Below are 20,300 nucleotides of genomic sequence, written 5' to 3'. Positions count from 1 at the left end.
TCAGAAGGTGCCTGTGTGGGAGAAGAGCCATGACACTCATGTGAGGGAGAGAGATGCAAGCAAGGCAGAAGCCAGCTTGCCAAGTCACACCTGGATTGTGACAGGTTTGAATAGTAACATTAAATCTGTTTTTAATGGCTTTTAAGCTTCTTTTCATATTGCAAATCAGTCACCAGAAACTAACAGGAGAGTTCAGTATACACAGCCAACTTTCTAAGCAAACAGCAACTCTTTGGCATCTGCAGCTTGACAGCTACAAGGAAAGAGAAGCGTATATACCGATGGGGGTTGAGAAATGCTTTCGTTTAAGTGGATTACTGAAAACGCAGACAGCTTCTAGCACAGAGCTGGTGCACAGGAACTGATAAGAACACTCCAGCCTGTGCTCAAAGGGGAGTCCAACATTTCTCTTACCTCTACAAGGTGGTGACTGTGTTTAAGTGAATCTTGACTGTATTTAAAGGGAGTGGGGGAAAGGGAAAAGCTCTTGGAGAGGTTTATGAGAATTTGCACCATAAACTGCGGCTGCACTGTGAAAATACGTATTTAGGGAGTTTTTAAAACTAAATTTACATAAAATCACAATGAGATTTTTTATGTCTGTTACGGGCCAATTAAATGCATTATGCAAACATTTCCAAATTAATACAGAATTGATCTGGGACATTTGGAGTATGGTTACATATATTCCCCCTGAGGGCTTAGCCCTTTTTCTGAAGTACCCAGATCTGTACTGCTAATGAGTGCTATAACCGAGACAAAAGGGAATCACCAAAATTTGAACAGACACCTTCAAATTATCCTCATGTGCATCAGTTTACCTTTCAATCAATGCCCAGCTATTTAACTCAGAGAGGAAGGAAGACTCTGTGAACCAAAAATGGGTCTCAAGACAACCGCTGGCTATGCAATGGCAGGATTTATACGGGCAGAAGGCTCAGGCCTTATTCAGGTTGAGAGTCTAATGGTTCTTATAGTCTCTCTCTGGGCCATGCAAAGCTGGTATCACCAGTGTGGTCCTACTCCCTGAATCCTATGTGCAATTTCTCCCTTCTGGAGAAGGCAACATCTCTGGTATAAGCTAAACCTGCTTCTGAAGGGAATGGAGATGAACTTCATCTGTGTCACACAGGCAGCATTTGGGAGCAAGTGGTGTGCATCCAGCCCAAAATGCAAAAAAAAAGAGGCAGGTGGCAAGTTGTCGCAGCCAGCTTCAACATCTGCAAGCTGAGTGCCCAGCTAGTCTGTGTGAACGTTTCCTGTTATTACCCTGCCTTCAACCTCCACTGCTTTAGTTCATCTGGGGGTTACGTCCGTCTTTCAGATATCAGTTCTGCAGAGGGGGAAACGGGCTGCAGCAGCAGCGATAAGGTCAGGGATACGGATCCAAGGAGGAGCTTTGCGAAGCCCCCATGCCCCAAATGACTGAACTGTCAGCTCGTGGGGAGAAGGGCCCGTTCGAGCAGGAGGGTTCCCGTCGACCTTGAGCCCCCTCACCAGCCACGGCGCCGCCCCGGGGCCCAGCAGCGCGGGCGGGCGGGCGGCTGTGCCCGCTCCCCGCCTCGGGAGGGAGGCAGGCGCAGGGACCCGGGCTGCGCGTCGGGGCTGGCCCCGGCGCGCTTGTGGTGGGAGAGCCAGACCTGAGAGGGGCTGGCCTCTGGCAGATGATTGACACCAAACTGGGTGAGGTTTCGTGTTTAAAAAAAAAAGAAAAAAAGAAAGAAAGAAAAAGGGCGAGCGCAGGGGAGGGGGTGACTGTGGGAAGGGGGAGAAGGAACTACTGTGAGAGTACGAAAGTCCTGCCCAGCTGTTTGCGAAGTTTAAGATTTCCTGTTTCCCCTGCAGCGCCGAAGTGAAGTTTTCAGTGAGTCACCCGCGGTCCCGAGCAGCGGAGCGCGCAGCCCGGTCCCCCGCCGCCCTGCCAGCCCCGCCGCCGCGGCCTCCCCCGCTGCCCGGCCGGCCCGGCCGCCCCCCGCGCCCCGCCGTCTATGCCGAGCCGGCTCCGCGATGACTCCCCCTGTGCCGAGGAGCCTCCGGCGACTGCTTCTCCGCGTTTGCCTCTGGGTCCTCATAGGCAGCTCGGTCCCCGCTCTGCTTCGGGGTAAGTGTGCGCCGGCCCGGCGCTCCTCGCTTGACAGTTGCTGGGGCCGGAGGCAGGAGTGGGGCAGTGGGCAGGAGCGGGGCAGGAGTCCGCCGCGGGAGGAGGGGATGCGGTTGCTAAGAAAGTTTTGAGGCTGGAAACATTTTGGGAGGGGTGAGCGTGTTTGTTTTATTGCCTTGCTGGAAAGTAAGCGGGGAAGAAAGGACTGGGAATCTGGGGGTTTCGCGGTAAAAAGTAGGGTCCGTCCGTGGAGGGAAGAGGGGGAGAAAACAGAAGATTTTGGCAGGAAATGCAGCAGGGTCTGGTCCGGCCGGAGGAGCCCGGAGAGGGCAGCCTGGGAGGTGACTGCTGTCCCCGGGGGGAGCGGCCGCCCGGCCTCACAGCTGCTGCGGCAGCTCCCGCACCTGGTGGCGGCCCGCACCGTGTGCCCAGGGGGCGCCAGGCCCGGGGGGAACCAGCCGGCCGCGGCCCGCGCCTCCAGCCCCCTTCGGTGCGCGCTGGCGGGTGCAGGATCCAGCCCCCGGCACAGCTATTGCGATGCCCTGCGGGATGGAGGGCATCTCGCCCCGCACACCCTTGGGGAGAGGGGCTGGAAGGTGCCCCGGGTGCTCCATGGCCTGAGCCGGTGCGCGATGGCTCTGAGCTGAGGGCCTATGCGGTGTGGATCAGCAGTTGCTCACCAGAAAGTTATTTCACCTGTGAGTTTCTGCCCACAGCAGAATTAAGCCGTGATTGTGAGCAGTTGGCCTGGGAGTAGCAATCATTCCCGTAGCACTTAGGGCTAGTGTTGTTTGATTCACTTTTAATGACACTTTACACCCCTTATTCTGTTTTTACGAAGACATCCTGAGATAGGTTTTTGAGGCTGTGGCTTGCAGTGTTCTTCATAGGATAATTTGGAATGTACCAAGAGCTTAAAGTGCTGCTGCAAAAACAAGGTCCCTGCCCTGAGGAGCTTTCGATCTCAGTCCTACCAGTACTAACCCACATATGTGAACTAACATCTTTAACTGCAAAGTTAGGCTCTAGATCATGTTGCAGTGCAACTGGTGAACCTAAAAAGAGAACATCAGGTTGCAGCACAACTACATCTGAAACAGTTTTGAAGAACTAAGTAGATTTCTGAGATGTCTTGTAATATCACGACTAGTTTTAGTCTTCAGGTAAGATGTGCAGACACCTGAGCTTCTACAAACTTTGCTCTCTGCCCTCTGATTCTCCCTCATGGTCCACTCATGGTCAATAATGATCTCAAAATTGTTACTAAAACATAATAGCATAAAGTAGATAGCTCTTGTATAGCTATTCCCAATAGCTATGGACAGTGTGAAAAACTTCATGCTTCATTAATAATCCTGTCAAAAGTCAACAGGTTTTACATACCTGCAAAGTTACTCATGGAAGCTTAGGGTAGATGAAAAAAACAGTTTAAGAGTAAGACACTATGGTGTCCCAGGGCTGAAAATGATAGTATTTTAAATGTGAGGTGTGTAGCTTCTTGTGGATTTTTATATATATTTTTATTTCTGATTAATATAAGCCATACTCAGCTAGTGGTGCTTTTATTTTGACCCCAGCCCCAAATTTTTTGCAGATTCCCATCACAGAAAGCTTTAAATGAAAAAGCTCCACATTTGTTAATCTTGTGTTATTTATTATTATGCTTTTTTTCACTCAACCAGTATACACAGTCTCAAACTACAGGTAGATTTTAAAAATGGACATAGCTTAAGAATTTGTTCTTCTGTCTTGTTGTAGGTCCAATGAGGAAAAAATGTATATAGATTGGTTACAATTCAGCATTTTTCATACTGATCTTCATCTACACCTTACAATAACTAAAACTGAGTAGATCTGTTGTCAGATAATCTATCCTATAGCTCCAAAAGTTGTTTTAATGATCACCGTTGGATTTTATTGCGTGTGTAACAGAAAGAGTTGGTCAGAAAACAATAGTTCTGTGGGGGCAGAAAGTGTGAGGTTTGGATATGGGTTGTTATTTGGCATCAAAATAAAAAATAGAGCTGCCAAATGTTTGAGGGTAAACAAAACAGAAAAAAGAGCTACTTACTTTGTAATAATCAATAGCTCAGCAGTTCACTGAGGACTGAGGCAGGAAAGATACCAGTCTCAGGAGAGTTCACTTCCCAGGTATGCCTACTAACCAGCTGGCTCTTGTTTTTGAAGAGGTTAATAAATAGCCAGCTAAAATTTCGTTTTAACATTCTTCACAGCAAAATATTAGACAGGAATGACACATTCCCATGAAGTTTCTGGACAAAACCACAAATTCATGAGCAGGTCCAATAAGAACTATCTACTTTGAAAAAGATGCTATCATGTCCTGTACTACACACAAGTAATTGAATTTTTTTCCATAGACTAAAGGGACAAGGTGTGATTTTTTTTATTTTTTTTTTTTAAATTATTGTGAATGCCATATTGAGCGTTTAATCAATAAATGGCAGTGCAAACCAGCAGTTGCCCACGTAAGAAATCCATGCTGCTGTGTCCAAGTGAATATGAATCTGTAATTTATCTTTGGCTATCAAAACCAGAAATTTGTTCTTTGGAATAATCTGTGTAATAATCGTTCATTTGTGAACATCAGGAACTTAATTTCTCCATTCAGCCAAACTCTACTTGCATTATTCTCTCCTTATTTTTTAAACGCCATATCGCAGCCAGTTAATTTTACAGAAACAAAATCAAATTTAAAGCTTCAGATATTTGCAAGAGGGAAGTACGAGAACAAACATCTTCGTAACATGGTGGAACTTGTTTGTAACATGATCAAATCTAAAATGTGTTCCTGCCCCCCATTAAAACTGGCAAATTTCCAGTTATTTCAGGAGGGAAGTAGGAATAGAACAGAGATATTATTCCATTTTTTTCTGTTTATGGGGTATCCTTGATTTCTAAGAGTTTTATACCTGAGACTTTGAAAATCACTTTTATTTAATTGCTATTTTGAGCTCCTTGGCTTTAACATACTTCTATAATATTCATGTGGTGAATTTCCTATAAGAATGGTTTCTATTAAACAATGATGAGCCAGATCTTAAGCTGCTGCAAATGAATATAGTTTCATTAGCATCAGTAGAGTTACACAGGGTTATAGCATGTTAAGTTTCCTGAAATAGTTTCAAAAGTAATTTCAAAAAAAAAGGGCAATGGAATAATTCAGATTTTTTCATATTCATAATATTTTTTCACTTATATTTTATAAACACTGAGTCTTATATGACCTACATTTAGCCAAACAGCATTGCTTCAAAATGAAATATTCCTTTCTGGGATGAATTGTTACAGTTTCATATAATAGTGGCTGATAAAAGTTGCAATTGTGACAAACTTATTTCTGAACTTAGGAGCAAAGATGGTGTCAGGCTCTTACCAGAAGGAAAATTCTTCATGGTTTGGTTTTTGTGGGTTCTTTTTTTCAGGACTAGGCTTTTAGAAAGGAGTTGCTCTTTTGAGGGGGAGGAAAAAAAGAGTGTAGTAGCACCAGCTGTTGGAGATTCCCATGCTTATATTTCCTCTGCAGGGTATTTTTAAGATTATATTTTTGCATTTGTGGCATAGGAGCTTTTTTTTTTCCTCAATAACGTATGTCTGTGCTATATGCACTTCGCTAGCATTCACTTTGTGTCACTGACACTCCTCTGACTTCAGAAGAGCTGTGCCTTACTTACAGTATAGCAATAATGAGCAAAACCAACTGGTTGGGCCCAGTTTGTTACTTTCTTGGATTTTGCATAACCAGGTGCATTTGTATCAGCTAAGTATGAAATATTATCACTAGTGCAATGACAGATAGTGATCTGAAAGTGGTCTGTGCAGTCTCCACACTGGCTGACATGGCTACAGTTGAGTGTTGGTGACACAGTGAAAGTCAGGGCTTCCAGCCACCTTTGTTGGCCCCATGGTTCTGGGCTCAGCAGGAGCGAGGTGAGTTGTTACAGTCCTGGTCTGCCCATGGTCCCCATGGCCCCTCTGGCACCTGGTGAGCAGAGGAACAAAGGGACGTCCTGAGGCAGGTGGGAGACCAGCGGTGTAGTGTCTCTCCATTGACACAGGAGCCCTTTGACTCAGGAGAAATTACCAGGTAGGCACATGCCAAGGACATCTGCTAGTTTGTGTTGCCAGAGCATTGCAAACTCAGTAAAAAGGACTAAGGTATCAACCAGTTCTGTGCAGATGTTGGAGAGTACAAGGGATTTCCAGCATGGAGTAGTAGAGAGCCAGTCCTGTTATGAAAAAGAAAGTTGGCTGAGTCCTAGTCTAAGAGATTTAGTGCAGAGATTTTGGTTTGCTTAATAGGTTTTTAGCCTTAAATTTTGTTGGAGTTAGAGGGGGTTTTGTTTCTTTTTTCCTATAGGATAATGGGAACTGCTTTTTAAACTCTTATAATCAAGAATAAAATAAAAGGTCATGACAAAATACTTGTGCTTTTTTATGAACTGTAATTCTGGAAGGTTAAAATAGACCAAAATAAATCAGAAAGAATATGCCTTGTTTTCAACAGACTAGTTATAAGTCCTTTTGAAGTTTAACTTCACTGGCAGGTGGAAGTGATAAAGAGTTGTATTAAGAAACAGTGGAGAAACTTCTTACTGCAGGGGATAGATTGCTTTTACAGCAAGGAGTGGGCATACACACTGGGGCAGGGCCTTGTGGTTAAGGCAAATGCCGCTCATCTGTATGCCACTGTAAGCAAGGAGTTGATACTAAATATTTGCAAGACTGGGTTCTTGGTGACCCAGCTAAGTCTTCAATGTTATTTTTCATAGTATGTCTTCATTCTGCCATAAAGACAGAGCAGCAGCACTGGCATTGGTTGAGTACAACCATTTATATCATATTGCCTGAAAGAACACCGATTTAGTTAGCATACAGATGTTTAGGGTAAGATACATAGAGAGAGCAAACCACTTCAAACACCATCCAGTGATGAAAAACTCATCCAAATTAGTAGTTAGAACTAACAACTCTCACCAGGAGTTGCTGAATTCTATTTCTGTTCGTGACAGCATGCTGTCATTTTTTGCGTCCATTAACTTCTAGGGATTTAAGCAGAATTTAAATTGGAGCATGTATTAAGGGGTTTTCCCCGCAGTCCATATGGATTCCTAAGTCAGGGACTAATGTCCATTTGTTTGCATTGCTGTGAAGTTTAGCAACTGTTTCAGATTTTAAGAAACAATAACATTAGCAGTGGTAGGAGAAATACTAGTTGCCGATTTGTCCATGTTTGTGCATTTTTTTTATATGCCATTTCCTTGCTCTTTCTCTTGCTCTGAATGCCATTGTGGTTGTTACAGCTGGAACTACCGGTCCTTTTTTTTTTGTATGGGTTTTAAAGCCTTTTCACCTCTGGGAAGATCATCTGGGGAAGGAGTAGTTTTTCTTTGCTCAAACAACTGGTATTTAGCAAGAACTTCCTGCTGGCATTCATCCCTGAGTTAATCTGGTTAGAATTAGAGCTGGTTGAGAGTTTTTGACACTGCTTTTCATGGGAAAATGCTGATTTGTCAAAACTGAAACAATTTGTGGAAATGTACCAGTTTCCATTAAACTTTCATCAGGAAACTTTTTTTTTTTTCTTTTCCCCCTAGTCCATGATGGAATTTCTGGTATAAAAAGAGACAGAGAGAGAAATCATCATTAATTAATACTTAGAATAATCACTGGTAGAGGATGAAAGAAAGGCAGGCTCAAGCGCCTGGTCTGGCTCATAGACTGCACATTTGAATCTGGAGCTCCCCCTACCCAGTCTCCCCAGGATATTGGAGGGCTGTCACTCTCTCATTGGGCATGCATGCACAAACACCCCCACACCCACCACTTCAAATTATTTTGGTTTCACTCTGGTGGTGAATATGAAAATGAATGAAATGTTACAGTACTTAGCGAGCACTTTCCTGACAGTGCTTTTTAGGTTGACCTGTAGCCATGTGTTCATTTTCTCCTCATTGGATGGTAATGGCAGTGCTCTGAATGACTGGTGTCTTCTGGTCTTTGTTTCATATCATAATAACAAGCTGTACTCAGAAATTTCTGTCATGCAAAGGAACCACAATTTTTATTACTAAGTCTTGATAGTCTGATTCCAGTTCTCCACTCAGCCAGGGTAGTATTTTGTCAAAAATTCGACTGAAATTAAGAGGTTTCAGGAACAGATAGAGGAGTCTGCTTCCTCACACTTAAAGCATCCTTCAGTTTACAACCCAGCAGATACATCACTACAATGATACCTAGGGTTAACATTGTGCCTTTGAAATGGTAATCTGGAACCAGAGGTATTAGAAAGCTGTCTTCTGTTTCCTACATACCTTCTGTCTGTACCCAAGTACTTCAGCCCCATTCCCTCAAAAGAGCTGTTGCTGTGCTTTGTAGGTAGACATCTGAGGTTTTAAGGTAAAAAAGAAAGGCTTATCACGCAGCCAAAGACATAAGCTCAGCCAGTGATTTGAAAGTCACACCACATTCTTTCTGGCTTGTTTATAGTCACCAGTAATACAAGTCTTGAAAGATAGCCTCTGCCCTCTGTGCAGTTGATAGGTTCCTCCAAAACATTGCATTGGTATACCTGTGGGCTTCATTTAATGCAGCATTTAAACTCAGTTAAAAAAACTAGTCTATGCAGAAGACACTAGAAAATCCACCTTGTGTTCCCAAGGTCATGGTGGCTGTCAGGGCATAGAGACTTCCTTCTGTTAGAAAAGTAAGTGAATTTGAAAAGTACCTAGTCAGAGAGCAGTGGGAAGGTTTCACAGTCTTACTCCTCAGAGCAACATTTTCCAAGTAAAGACCCAAGTGTGGTTCTTATGTGCCTGGGGCACTTTAGTGGGCCTCTTTAAAAACTAGCATTGTGCAAATGGAACACATGCAGGGCCAGACTGTCAGCTGGCATAAATCAGCTTTCCTCTGTTGAAGGCAAGGAACCTGCCCTGATTTATACCAGCTGAGAATCTAGCCACGGAATAAATAATAGGCAACTGTATGTTATGAGGCTGTAATTCCCTTGAGGGGGCTTTTGTGATATCAGTCTTAGAGGAGCCAGAATGATCCAGTTCTCTTTCTTGGAGCAACAGAGTAATTTGACTGCAGTATTTTGAAGTCCTCAGAACTTTAGGAAGGAGAGATTTCAGGCAGCCGAGGGAAAGAAGATTCTTCCAAATTTCTTGTAATTTATCATTAAGGATTTTTGCCCAGGAAGAATCATGGAAGGAGAATTTGGGAGGATGGAGATTAATTGATTTGGGATAGGTAGTCCCAAAAAAAAAGAGAAATGTGTAAGAGGGATGATTTCTCATCAAGACCTGGCCTTTCCTTCGGAAGCACTCCTGTACATTTCCCAAGCTGTATGAAAACTAAAGCTCCCTCATCACTGATAAGTTGCTAGTGCTGGTGTAATTAATAAGGAAGCAAAGTGGAGAATGAGGAATGAGGACAAAGGGGCAAACTCCTCAGAATGTGGATGTGGTTTTTAATTTTGTTTAAGGTTTCACACTGCAGGATCATAAGTGGGCTGGTATTCGTTTATTGACTTAGAAAGAAAAGGGGGGTTCAGTTAGATTTTCCAGGAGTTAACCTGTAGTTCTCCTGAGTCTAGATATTTTAGACGTGAGATGCAGGTGAGCCACCTCCCTTCAGTTTTAATCCTGCTGTGGATTCTGCAGCCCGGAATGGGAGTAAGCGCATCACATGTATGCATCACCCGTTGGCACAGTTAGGTGGTGCCTGGGGCTTTTGGATGATAGTGTGGTAATTTTGTAGATTTCATCTCACTAACTAATATAAGTACATTTTTTTATGTTGCTGTACAAAAGGGTGAACTTTGAAACAGACCACAGATGATTACTAATGGATTATCGCTTGTGGTTATTTTCGGGGAAGGCAGCAGAAGCAGCTGTCCAGGATTCCTTTGTGTCTTGAGATGCTGATCTTGTCTGATCCTTGAGATCTAATTAGTAGCTCAGGTACTGTTGACAACTCACTATGCAAAGCTGTAGAACAGCAGTGGTTTTGATAACATGGCTGTAATACTTAGGCGACAGTTTAAGAAAAGTCGTAGTGCTCGAAGGGAGCTGAAACTTCTTATCATTTTGACTGCTCCCCTGTTTTTAGTGTTACCTAGCTGTCCTGACCAACTTCCATATGCTTGTTTGGGAGCTCTGTGGCTGGAGCAAGTCTGAAGTCGTAGTTACATTAGGACTTACCATATCTTGTGCACTTAGAGTGCTCCAGGAGAGTAGTGTGTGTGAATAACTTCCATCCATTAAAGTACATGCTTGGGGAAATAAGGTAGATGTAACTACACTTTTTCTCTTTCCAGTTTTTTTTCTCCAGCTGTCTAGTCTCACAAAATATTCCTTCATGAGGTAGCCAGTATCCACTGTGCAATTTCAGGACAGTGCTAAAGGGAGGACTGTAGCTTCGTGTTAGTTTATTTTGCTTCATCTCACTGTAAAGCCACTAATTATCATGGAGTAGCACTTCTCTGTTATGCTGAGCAAGACATTACATAGGCTGCTTTTTTTTTTACCTTTTACCCTAAAATGAGCTGCATTGTAAAAATATACATAATTAATGATGTATCTTATTATGTTATCAATAGTGATAAGATGGAAAGACAATAAAATCACATGCGGGAATTCAGCATCTGACCAGCACTGAGTTGCTTCCGCAGTTCACGTGATAAGTGGTCACTTCTTGCTCTGAGGATGCTCCCTGCTCAGCTCCGTAGCTATCTTAAGCTTTCCTGTAACATGACTGGGTAGTGACTCCAGGATGTCTCATTCTTCTTGAGAAACTCAAAGAAAGAGTGCAGGAATGAAGTAGTAAATCTTTGTGTGGTTCACTAATGGGAAGAATTTAATGAGGTTTTGAACAGCACAGATTTGTCAATCTGATCAGGAACCTATGAAGATTTCAAGAGAAGAGCTGTTGTATGCAGGCGGTGGTTGATCCTTTATTTCCTTTGGCTGGTTCTGCCTGCAAGCATGCAGCAATTACCCTTCTCATTTGTCTCCTGCATACAAGGAGATCTGTGATTCTGCAGTGACTGTGTTGTGGCAGTTGGCCAGCTGCCCTGCTGCGTACCTTCTACCTCCCCACAGTTCCCATTACTGATTTTCACGGTTGTATTGCCTCCTTTTCCTACAGTGGTTAGAGCCTTTTCCCAGAAAGTGGGAGGCCCATGGTCATGCCACTCCTCAGCCTGAGAGCATCTCAGCTCCATCAGCGGTGGGCTCTGAGAGGAAGGATCCTTGCTGGCTGAGACTGGGCAGGGCTGTAGAGGCAGCACTCTGCAGAGAAAGGGTTGACATGCGTGCGGGTGGTCTCCCGAAGCATGTCAGAGGAGAAGAAAGCCTGTTCCCTGGTAGATTCATTCATTATTCCAGCCCCTGCAGGGTGACTGATACTCTCTCCAGGGAGTTCACAGCATAACAAAGAGAGACTTTACATACAGAATCTTTTTCTCTTTTTTGAATTGAAAACAACCGTTTCTCATCCTCATGAAAAGATCAGAGAGGACCATGTAATAGTCATGACTTCGTAAGCCTCTTTATTGAAGCTTTCACAAAGTAACTAGGTCAGTGATACGTGCTTCTGGGCTATTGAATTTTCCCTCTTCCCCTCGGTCTGTTCTTCCATTTCCTCACCCAACTTTACCACAAGGGAATGCCTTAAGTCAAAAATCTGGGAAGCTGATCCTTTTATTGTGTTTGTAGTATTCTCATCTGGTATGTACAGTGCCAGACCATCAGGCTTGCAAAGCTGGCGTAGCACAAGTTTGCGTGTAAACAGCAATACCACATTGTCTGGTTGTAACTAAAGCCATATCTGCTCTCTTTGCCTCTAGATAATAGAAACAGGAAGATGTTCAGCGGGAAAAGATGGGTGAACTATTCTGGAAAAGAGAATACAACTAGAAAGTGTTTCTTCAGCATTGTTTTTCTTTCTCCTTCAACTCCTTTCTCACACACTCCTTACTTCTCGCATTTTATACTTTTGCCTGGAAGTTTCTGCCTGGCTGGGAGCTTTGCTGTTCCCGCTCTTCCCTGAGGCCACACTGGTACCATGAATATTAGCGCAACAAGAAACAGCCTACAGCCTCCTATATGTACATGCTACCTGCCTTTAATGTGTATAAAGGAAGAAAAAAATGTGATTCAAATTAATTCACCAAAATTCAGGAACATGGGATTCAGAATGAGGACCCAGGCATATCCTATGTAGATTTTGAGTTGTTTAAAAACTAGGCATTTGACCCTAGAAGGAAGATTTCAAAATACCTGTATTAGGCATGAAGACTCCTTCTATATATGTTGGAAGGAGTTCACAGGCTCATTCTTCTACATGAGAGGAGGAGGCAAGACTTGTTGGTGACTTGTAACTGAGAACAGCTTTTGCATCTTGACCCATGGTTAAAGCAGTGAACTGGGAAATGAGAAGCCTGGGGTCAGTCTCTTAGTCTCTGGAGACCCAAACCCAGATCTCCAGCTTCCCACAATTTCATCCATTGTGTCTTTGATGTCACTGTTAAACTTCAGTACAGTTATTTGTATTAGAATTTCCACAGTTTCAACTAGTTCTGCTTAAGATGTGTAAAAAAAACTAATGCATTGATATGTTCATTACAGTTTCTATAGACAATTATAGAACTTATGGGAAATGAACAGAGATTGTTTCAACACTGGTCTATTGTGATTGGGAAATTGAGGTTCAAAGAGGGTAATAACTACTGTTATTTCTCAACAGGAATTCTGGATTAAAGCCCTCAGAGCATCCAGAAACTCTCATCAGCCTCAAATACCCTCCCAAGTTCAATAAAATACAATTAGCACTTTTTTCTTACCTATTTTTCTCAGGCTAAGAGGCTGTGTGATAGGAGCTGCCAGGGAATGGTGAGGCACAAGGAAGCTTTGGTAGCTTGCTTCAGTTTGACCATTTAAGGCCTAACTCTTCTCTCAGTTCTCTACGTATATATTATTCACAGTTCAGACAGCTTGCACTTCCCCTAACTTGGCTTTTTTGTTCTGGTAACTTGTAGTATGATTGTCAGGCACATACCTACCCATGGTTTGAAGTCAGAAACATGTTGGCCTTCTCATGGATGAAGGTGGGTAGCAAATGCTAGAAGCAAACCACTAATTATTTGAAGTATCTTACCCTTGAAAGTTGATGACAAGGCACATTTACCACTATCGTAACCACATACCTAGAAACAGAAAACACTGACACCTGCCTTTCCAAGCTGTTGCTTAGCATGAGTAGTTACACTACCCGTACAATCATCACACTTCCCTCTGAGACGGATTTTGTTTTAAGTTTCCATTTTGTGCTTTTGAAAGGGAGGTGTAGATAGCTTTGACCAGTAGTTTCCACTTGATTGTCCTTAGGCCTGTAGTGGGTTAGGAAGGAGGTGGTACTGTTTGTTTAGGGAACCATGCTGCCTTTTTAGCGTTTTCAGATAAGGGTTTAATGTTAATGATTGCCTGCCTTTTGAAAATGATGGACTGTTGTGGTTTTGAACATATGAAGAACAAAAGAATTAGGAATAGTACCTACAGCTGCTATTCCCTAGCTGGATACAGATTTGGTCAGATATGCAGGCAGTTTGCCATGCCTTAATAAGATACCATGCGTCGCATAAACACCAGTAACCGGGAGCATTTGCCTCAGGGCAAATGTAAGGTAGTGCAACCTAGCTAAAGCTGCTCTGCTGGAGTGCTAAACTGTGGGTAGGAAAGCTCACATGGAAGTTCACCACAGTTAGTTGATAGAGAATAAGGTGTTAAGTAGTGCTAACATGATATTTCAGACTCTGCAGGGGATGAGATTATGAAAGGTGAACAAGCATCCATTCCAACAAATGAAAGCTGTAGGTGAACTAAATGACTCCAGAAACAAGGTATGCATTTTTAACAGACACGGTAAATTAATTATTAGAGCCCTGCCAAGGGATGTGATGCACTTCCCAATGTGAATCTCTAAACCAAGAGTTTTGCTTGCTAAACATATACCCAGAGAAGTTAGGGCTTTGCAAAACTAGCGAAGTGGAATGATTTCACTTGCAGAAGGCCACTCTGGGAATACCATCCCAGCTCCTCCTGACAGAGATGTCCTGTAACCTAGAAATCTGTGATACAGCAGGTTGCCACCACCAGGCTGGTATCACTCATGTCCCTCTCCGAGTTAGAACTAGCATCTCCAGAAGTAACAAACAGTTAAGCTCCTCTGCTAACTAACCCAGTGGAAGGATATTTCAAATATGCATGAGTTATAAAAGTTTGCATCCAAGGAATTAAAAAAATGTCTCCATTCCTACAGAGCACTTTCCTCTGGTATAACCTAAGCTATTACTGCATTTGGAAAGCTTGGAATTGTTGTGTTTTGTCAGAACACTTTTTAAAACATACTGTGTTTTTACATGAGTGCAGTATTTGTGAAAAATGCCGAAGTGACAGCTTTACAGAATGAGCTGTGCATGTCACTGAACAGTTACACCAGAAACCGTAACAAAGCATGCAACTGGCTCCTGATGTTTAAAGGGATGCTGCGTGGTTCAGCTACTATGGCCATGTTATGCACAACCTCCTCAATGACAGTTGTTGAAATAGTATTTTCATGACATAATTATTAATCCACTTGGCATTTGATTAAAATGATCAAGGCATTTCATAGAAGCCCTTGGACATCCTGCAGATTATTAACTGATTTCTACAGTTGAGTAAGTGCACTCCAGATGAAGGATGATGATGTGCTATGACCAATATCCAGAAACATTCAGTGACTCCAAACTGTTAAACATCATCTAGTATAATTTGACATAGCAGCACTCAGAAATCACAGATTAGCATCTGCTGAAGATCTTATCCTATTAAATTTAACTAATACATGTGATGGTAAACATCTTCTGTCCTGTGGCAGCAGGATGAGGAATGTTATGCGGTTGCCAGAAATTAACTGCACTATTTAAAAGTTTATGAAGTGTCATCATACTTTGCTTTTCATAGTTCTCAGTTGTTAGAAAAGAATTGTTGAAGTAATTGCATGAAATTTGAGATATTCAGATGAAAATTAAGAGGCAACGGAAGGTTTGCTTCTGGGCTGCTGCTTGATGTGCTTGGTCTTGTGTTTCTGTCTTATTTCTTCCCAGCTTTCTCTCTGAAACAACTCCTTCAATAGAAGTAATTGTTTTGTAGACACTTAAATTAGTTTCTTTTTTGCAATATTTTTTCTAAACAAGTTAGTGTATATGCTGTCTTGGAGTGCTGCTGAAAGATTGGTCTTGAGATATGGTCTTGAGAATGACTTAAGGTATAGCTTGAGAACCTGAAATAGTGGGTTTACAGAAACAATGACCATATCAAGAGCAATTGGGAGGGGAAAACCTTAGAAATCCAACTCCATGTGTACATTTCACATTCTGAGTTTATTTACAGTTTTATTCTGGTTCATTATAAACAAAGTGGAAGAGTCTGCAGTCCCTCACACCTCTTCAGGGAGGTAGACTAAACATTTTAGACTGGCAAGTTCCTTCCCACTGAGCTGCGTCTAATGTAGGAATGTCCTCACCTTACACTGTAATGCCAGCCCTGCTGGGGGCTGGCTCCTGCAAGCAGTGAGTGATGTTGTATTGTTGTATGGAGTGAGAATTGTTGTATTCCTACATGCAGATTTTTTAGTGTCACAGGGCTAATTTTTTTAATGTGGGGGCTTACCTGCTGGACCATGCACACATCCAAAACAGACTGTCCTTAAAATACTCAATTTTGTAGTATAGTGAATGAATTTTTTGCACATGTGGTTTAGAAATAATAGCAAAGATAAGGACCTTTCAGTGAACTTTCAAGGGATGTATTTATGGGTGAAAAACCTATTTATTTTAGAATGGGCAGGTTTCAGCCATGGCTTTTATTTTCCTTTAAGCCCAGTAAAATTTCAGCCTCAAACAGAAATGAAGGAGCTGATTACTCTCTCCCTTATTTCAGCAGGATGGTATTGCCAGCTACTGATTCACACTCTGAAAAGTAACTGGAGGGAGTCATTTGCAAATGCATTAAAAGGAGCATCTAATACCTGGGGGGGACGCGTTAGCAAATTTACCCTTGGTAGATAGAGGAGATGTTGCTTTACCAAGAAATCTGATAACTCTGTAGCAGCGTGCCACACCAGTAGGATTTCTGCAAGAGAAGTCAGCAAAAGAAAGTTTTCTGAAGGTTGAATATCATTAGAAGTGTATATTTTCATGCATGTGCCCTTTTCTCAATACTCAGTATATAACTCCCATTAACGGTTGTGGAAGTTAGATGCATCTATCAAGAGAACATATCCCCAGGGTATTAAATTCTGTTACTCTGCTTCTTTGCATGTAACTTGACAGAGACAAATATAACCATCCAAGCTACTGAATTTGAGAAGGATGTGTATTTTTCCCCAAATCCATTCAAAGTGATTCTACTCCCAAGGGATTAAATTTGAATCTAACTTTCCTCTGTTTTACTCTTTTAGCTGAGCTGATGGATTATGAAAGAGAGTAATTTCTTTTTCATACTGTTTTTCTGAATCTGTCATTCAAAACTTGCTGTGCGGGGACAGAATGGTTCATAAACATTATTTTCCTGGAGGAAAATGGCTCCTTAGAGTAAAAAGGAGCTCTGAACAGAGCTTCCGCATAAACACGTTTGCCCGTCAGAGACTGACAGAGAAGCCTCTGTGTGTGTAAAAGATGTGGACTTGTCAAATGAGACTTCTTATTCAGAAATAGATTTTCAAATAGGCTAGGAAGGATGGGTTATATTCAGATCTAGAGAAAGAAATCGCACAGGATACTGTTTTACTAGAATCTATAGATGATATTGTAAACTTATACCATAGTAGGAGCATCCTTTGGTCAGGGCATGTGCCTTAACTTAAATTCCAGATCTCTGAAATGTTCCTCAAGTACAGGAGTCTTCAAAAAGCTAAGCAAAATGAGGTCTTTTATGCTCTTTACGTTAGTAAGTTGTCTTTTTATATTAAGCTTAAACTAAAATCCCCAAGTCTTAAACTGTGACTACAAATTTTGCACCCTAAACACATCCTTGTTTTTGTTTTGTTTCCTTGTTTGTTTGTTTATGGCTGGGAGGGAGGGATAGTGGCAGTGAATGCACTTAAAAAATCCCACTAATACCCTCCTTTTATCTGGAAAAACAAATATTTATAAATGCCTCTGAATCACGTAACTGTGTAACGATTGCCAGTTTGAATGCACAGTTGTCTGGTTAATCCGTTTAAATGCTTATTTTGAATGGGCAGCTGTGTGTCTTTGTGTGCACACAGCTTCTCCCCATACTTACTGGTGTGTTAGAAAATACCATAGAAATTCTGGTCTGGTTCAGTAGCAACCGACGTACACACATATAGTTTTCTATTGTACAAGATAGAGACTCTCCCCATGCAGAGCACATCCTTGCTTAAGGTGGACTTAAGAGCTGTGTCTGAAACCAGTTTGCTTGATCACTTCCAATCCTGGCTGTATAGGTTGCTGAGATCATGCTTAAAGAATGTGCTGGTCCTGGTCAAAGGCACAAAGCACCCCCTAACTCATGACTTGAACATGCTCCAGCAGTTGACACAAAAGGTGCACTTGTGAAGGGGCAGTACAGGGGCACAATATGGAGTTGTGCATGGAAAAAGATTGAGGAACTCTACTTTGAATTCCTCCACCTAGTTAAAAATAAAACACTGAACAGCAGGGCTGCAATTTATGTACTCCAAACCATGCCATTGTACCTAAAATCTTTTTATATCTTACTTATGCTATTTGTGCCCCTTGTGCTTCATAATCATGAAGTATTTCCTACTTGTGAATGTGACACTTAAACCAATATTTGAACAGATGCAGCTCATTTTGATTACTGTGTTATATTTTGAGACTGCTTTTGATTTTTTTTTTTTTTTTTTTTAATCCCAAATCCATTATTTAGATTTGGCTTTGTTTGACTGAAGTTTTGTTCCTTGGTCCACAGAATCTTGCTTACAGTTTACAGAAAGGAAATGCAGTCAGAATCAGGCTCTTTGAAATCAGAGATGGGAATTCAAGTCCAGCAAACGTTTCAGACCAAAAGGTGAAACTCGGACAATACTTTTATCTGGGTTTACAGAGCATTTTCCCAGACTAGTGGTAGTTTCAGGTAAATGTTCATCAGACTTTTCCCCTGAAACAAAGCAGAATTGGGGTGACTGGCTGAATTTTATTTTTGTGTTCACATTACAGATCTGCAGCAAAATCAGATGTTTCACTTCAGACAGAGGATGTCTGTGTTTCACAGTACTATCTGTCCCTTTTATATAGTCCTTTCTCTTGAAAAAAGTGTATTCTAAAAGCAAGGCTGCTCTGACTCCTTCAGCATCCTGTGAAGAGGAGACATGTGCTGGGTCTGTGTACTGCTAAGGAAACAGTCACAGAGAGTAATACCCATCTGCTCAGATGTCTCCCATAAATGTTGTTAACTGACTTGAGACACGAAAACTACTTTTTCTACGCTTCAAAGTCAAAATAACCTCCCATCTACTTTCATAGTGGATTTAAATAGCTATGAGGTGCATCCTGAGGGGCGTCTGCAAATATTTCTGTGAAGAAACATCAATCCTTGGAGTGCTCCCCAAAGTGTCACAACCCATGCGGATGAGCCATAGGCATCTGCCCTTGCAATGACAATGCCTGGCAGAAAGGAATAACTCCAGAGCCCTTCTTTCCTCTCCTGGAAGGGCTGTGACATCTCCCATCTCAGGGCAAGTGGCATTTGAATGCAGACTGCGCTCAGGTTGGAGATAGCAGCAGCCAGCAGGTCCCCCCTGTCCCTGGCGCAGTGGGCGGCCTGACCTTGCCCCAGAAGTAACTGCAGCCATAGATCCACAGAGACTTTCCTTTGCCCTCAGCAGTGCTGCTGTTGAAATATGCAGTTTTGCATTACCCTAGCCATGGGTTCCCACTCCTCATACCACATTCTTTATTGTGTTTGTGTAGTCAGGTAGTTGTTTAGACTGGAGAACTGTTCTGGGTCAAATTGGCCTTTTGGAGGGTGAGGAAGGTGTGGTAAGGTGCGGTCTGATTCCTTGGTGAGGGAGGAGAAAGTGCAGTGAGGGATGTGAACAAATAACCAGAGCAGGGGAGCAGCACTGCTGTTTTTTTGCAAACTGAAACTGTTTGTGCAGTTTATTTTCTATATGGCCTCACTCGAGAGAAAAGGCAAAGGTAAGATCTTTTGTGTTCACGATGCTTAAGAAACAAATTAGTTATTTTTCTTAAAATGGTCTGAGGACTTCTCCATGAGGCAGGCAATTGTTGTTCTCAAAATATGCATTTTCTTGCACCAAAAAGGAACGACACTAAAAATAAGATGTCAGAAAAGGTGTGTGAAGAAGGCTCTGCAGTGGCATCTGCAAAGGAGTGATCCACTGAGGGCTCTGGAAAGCTGCATGTGGCAGGAGCCTTTCAAAAGGGAAGATGGGTATGGCCGCCTGCCTTCCAAAACCTGTCTGGAAAGTGTGTCAGTAGTTTTAAGGGGGTATTACTAAAAGCAAATAAAATGAAAAATAAAAGCATGAAATGGCAAATACAGGAGTGATACTTTTTCTGATTCACTAAGCAACCTAGCTGCATCAAAGGGAACCTGGGGGAGTCAGACGTAACTTTGAATTTCCTGTTTTGTGTGATTTGTCACAGTTAATGTCTGTGCTTCATTTTCACTGCTTTAAAAAGCAAACAAAAATCTCCCCCCAAACTATTTCATGACCTTTCCTGGAGGTTCTTCTCTGAGACCAGAGAGGGTTTGCAAGTGCCTGCCACTCTCCTGAGTGAACCAACAGTGTTAATAAACATCTGCTTGTCTGTATTAACTCTTCATAAGGTACAGCAGCTGCTTTTAGGTATTATTTACACAATTTCCTCTACATTATCTTAGTCTGCTCTTTTGAATACACTAGAGTCCAGTGGACATACATTTAGCAAGAGTTTAACTGTAGCAAGAGTTAACTTTAGCAAGAGTTAACTGTAGTTTCAGGAGAAAGATTTGGCTTTTTGCCACCTGAGTTGCTGCATGCTGCCAGCGTAGAGATCAGTCTTTAACTCATTACTATTTTGCATTTGGAAGAGATGAATTTCTGAGAGAGAAAATAGATAGGTTAGAGAAGGAAGGTT

At 42.2% G+C, this 20,300-nt stretch overlaps 1 protein-coding gene across 1 annotated transcript in view; it reads left to right on the top strand.

Moving 5' to 3' along the window:
* Positions 1-1,737: 1,737 nt before the first annotated feature.
* The window catches only part of TGFBR2 (transforming growth factor beta receptor 2), a 61,291-nt gene continuing 42,728 nt past the window's right edge, over positions 1,738-20,300 (top strand). The window contains exon 1 of the mRNA XM_068405474.1: positions 1,738-2,101. Coding sequence (XP_068261575.1) covers positions 2,008-2,101 — 94 coding nt within the window. The 5' untranslated portion in view covers positions 1,738-2,007. The remainder of the gene's footprint in view (positions 2,102-20,300) is intronic.

This window comes from Nyctibius grandis, chromosome 7, assembly GCF_013368605.1.
Source record: "Nyctibius grandis isolate bNycGra1 chromosome 7, bNycGra1.pri, whole genome shotgun sequence".
In the NCBI taxonomy this organism is placed as follows: Eukaryota; Metazoa; Chordata; class Aves; order Nyctibiiformes; family Nyctibiidae; genus Nyctibius; species Nyctibius grandis.
Note: the sequence above shows the minus strand (reverse complement) of the source record. Positions and strands in the feature narration are given on the sequence as shown.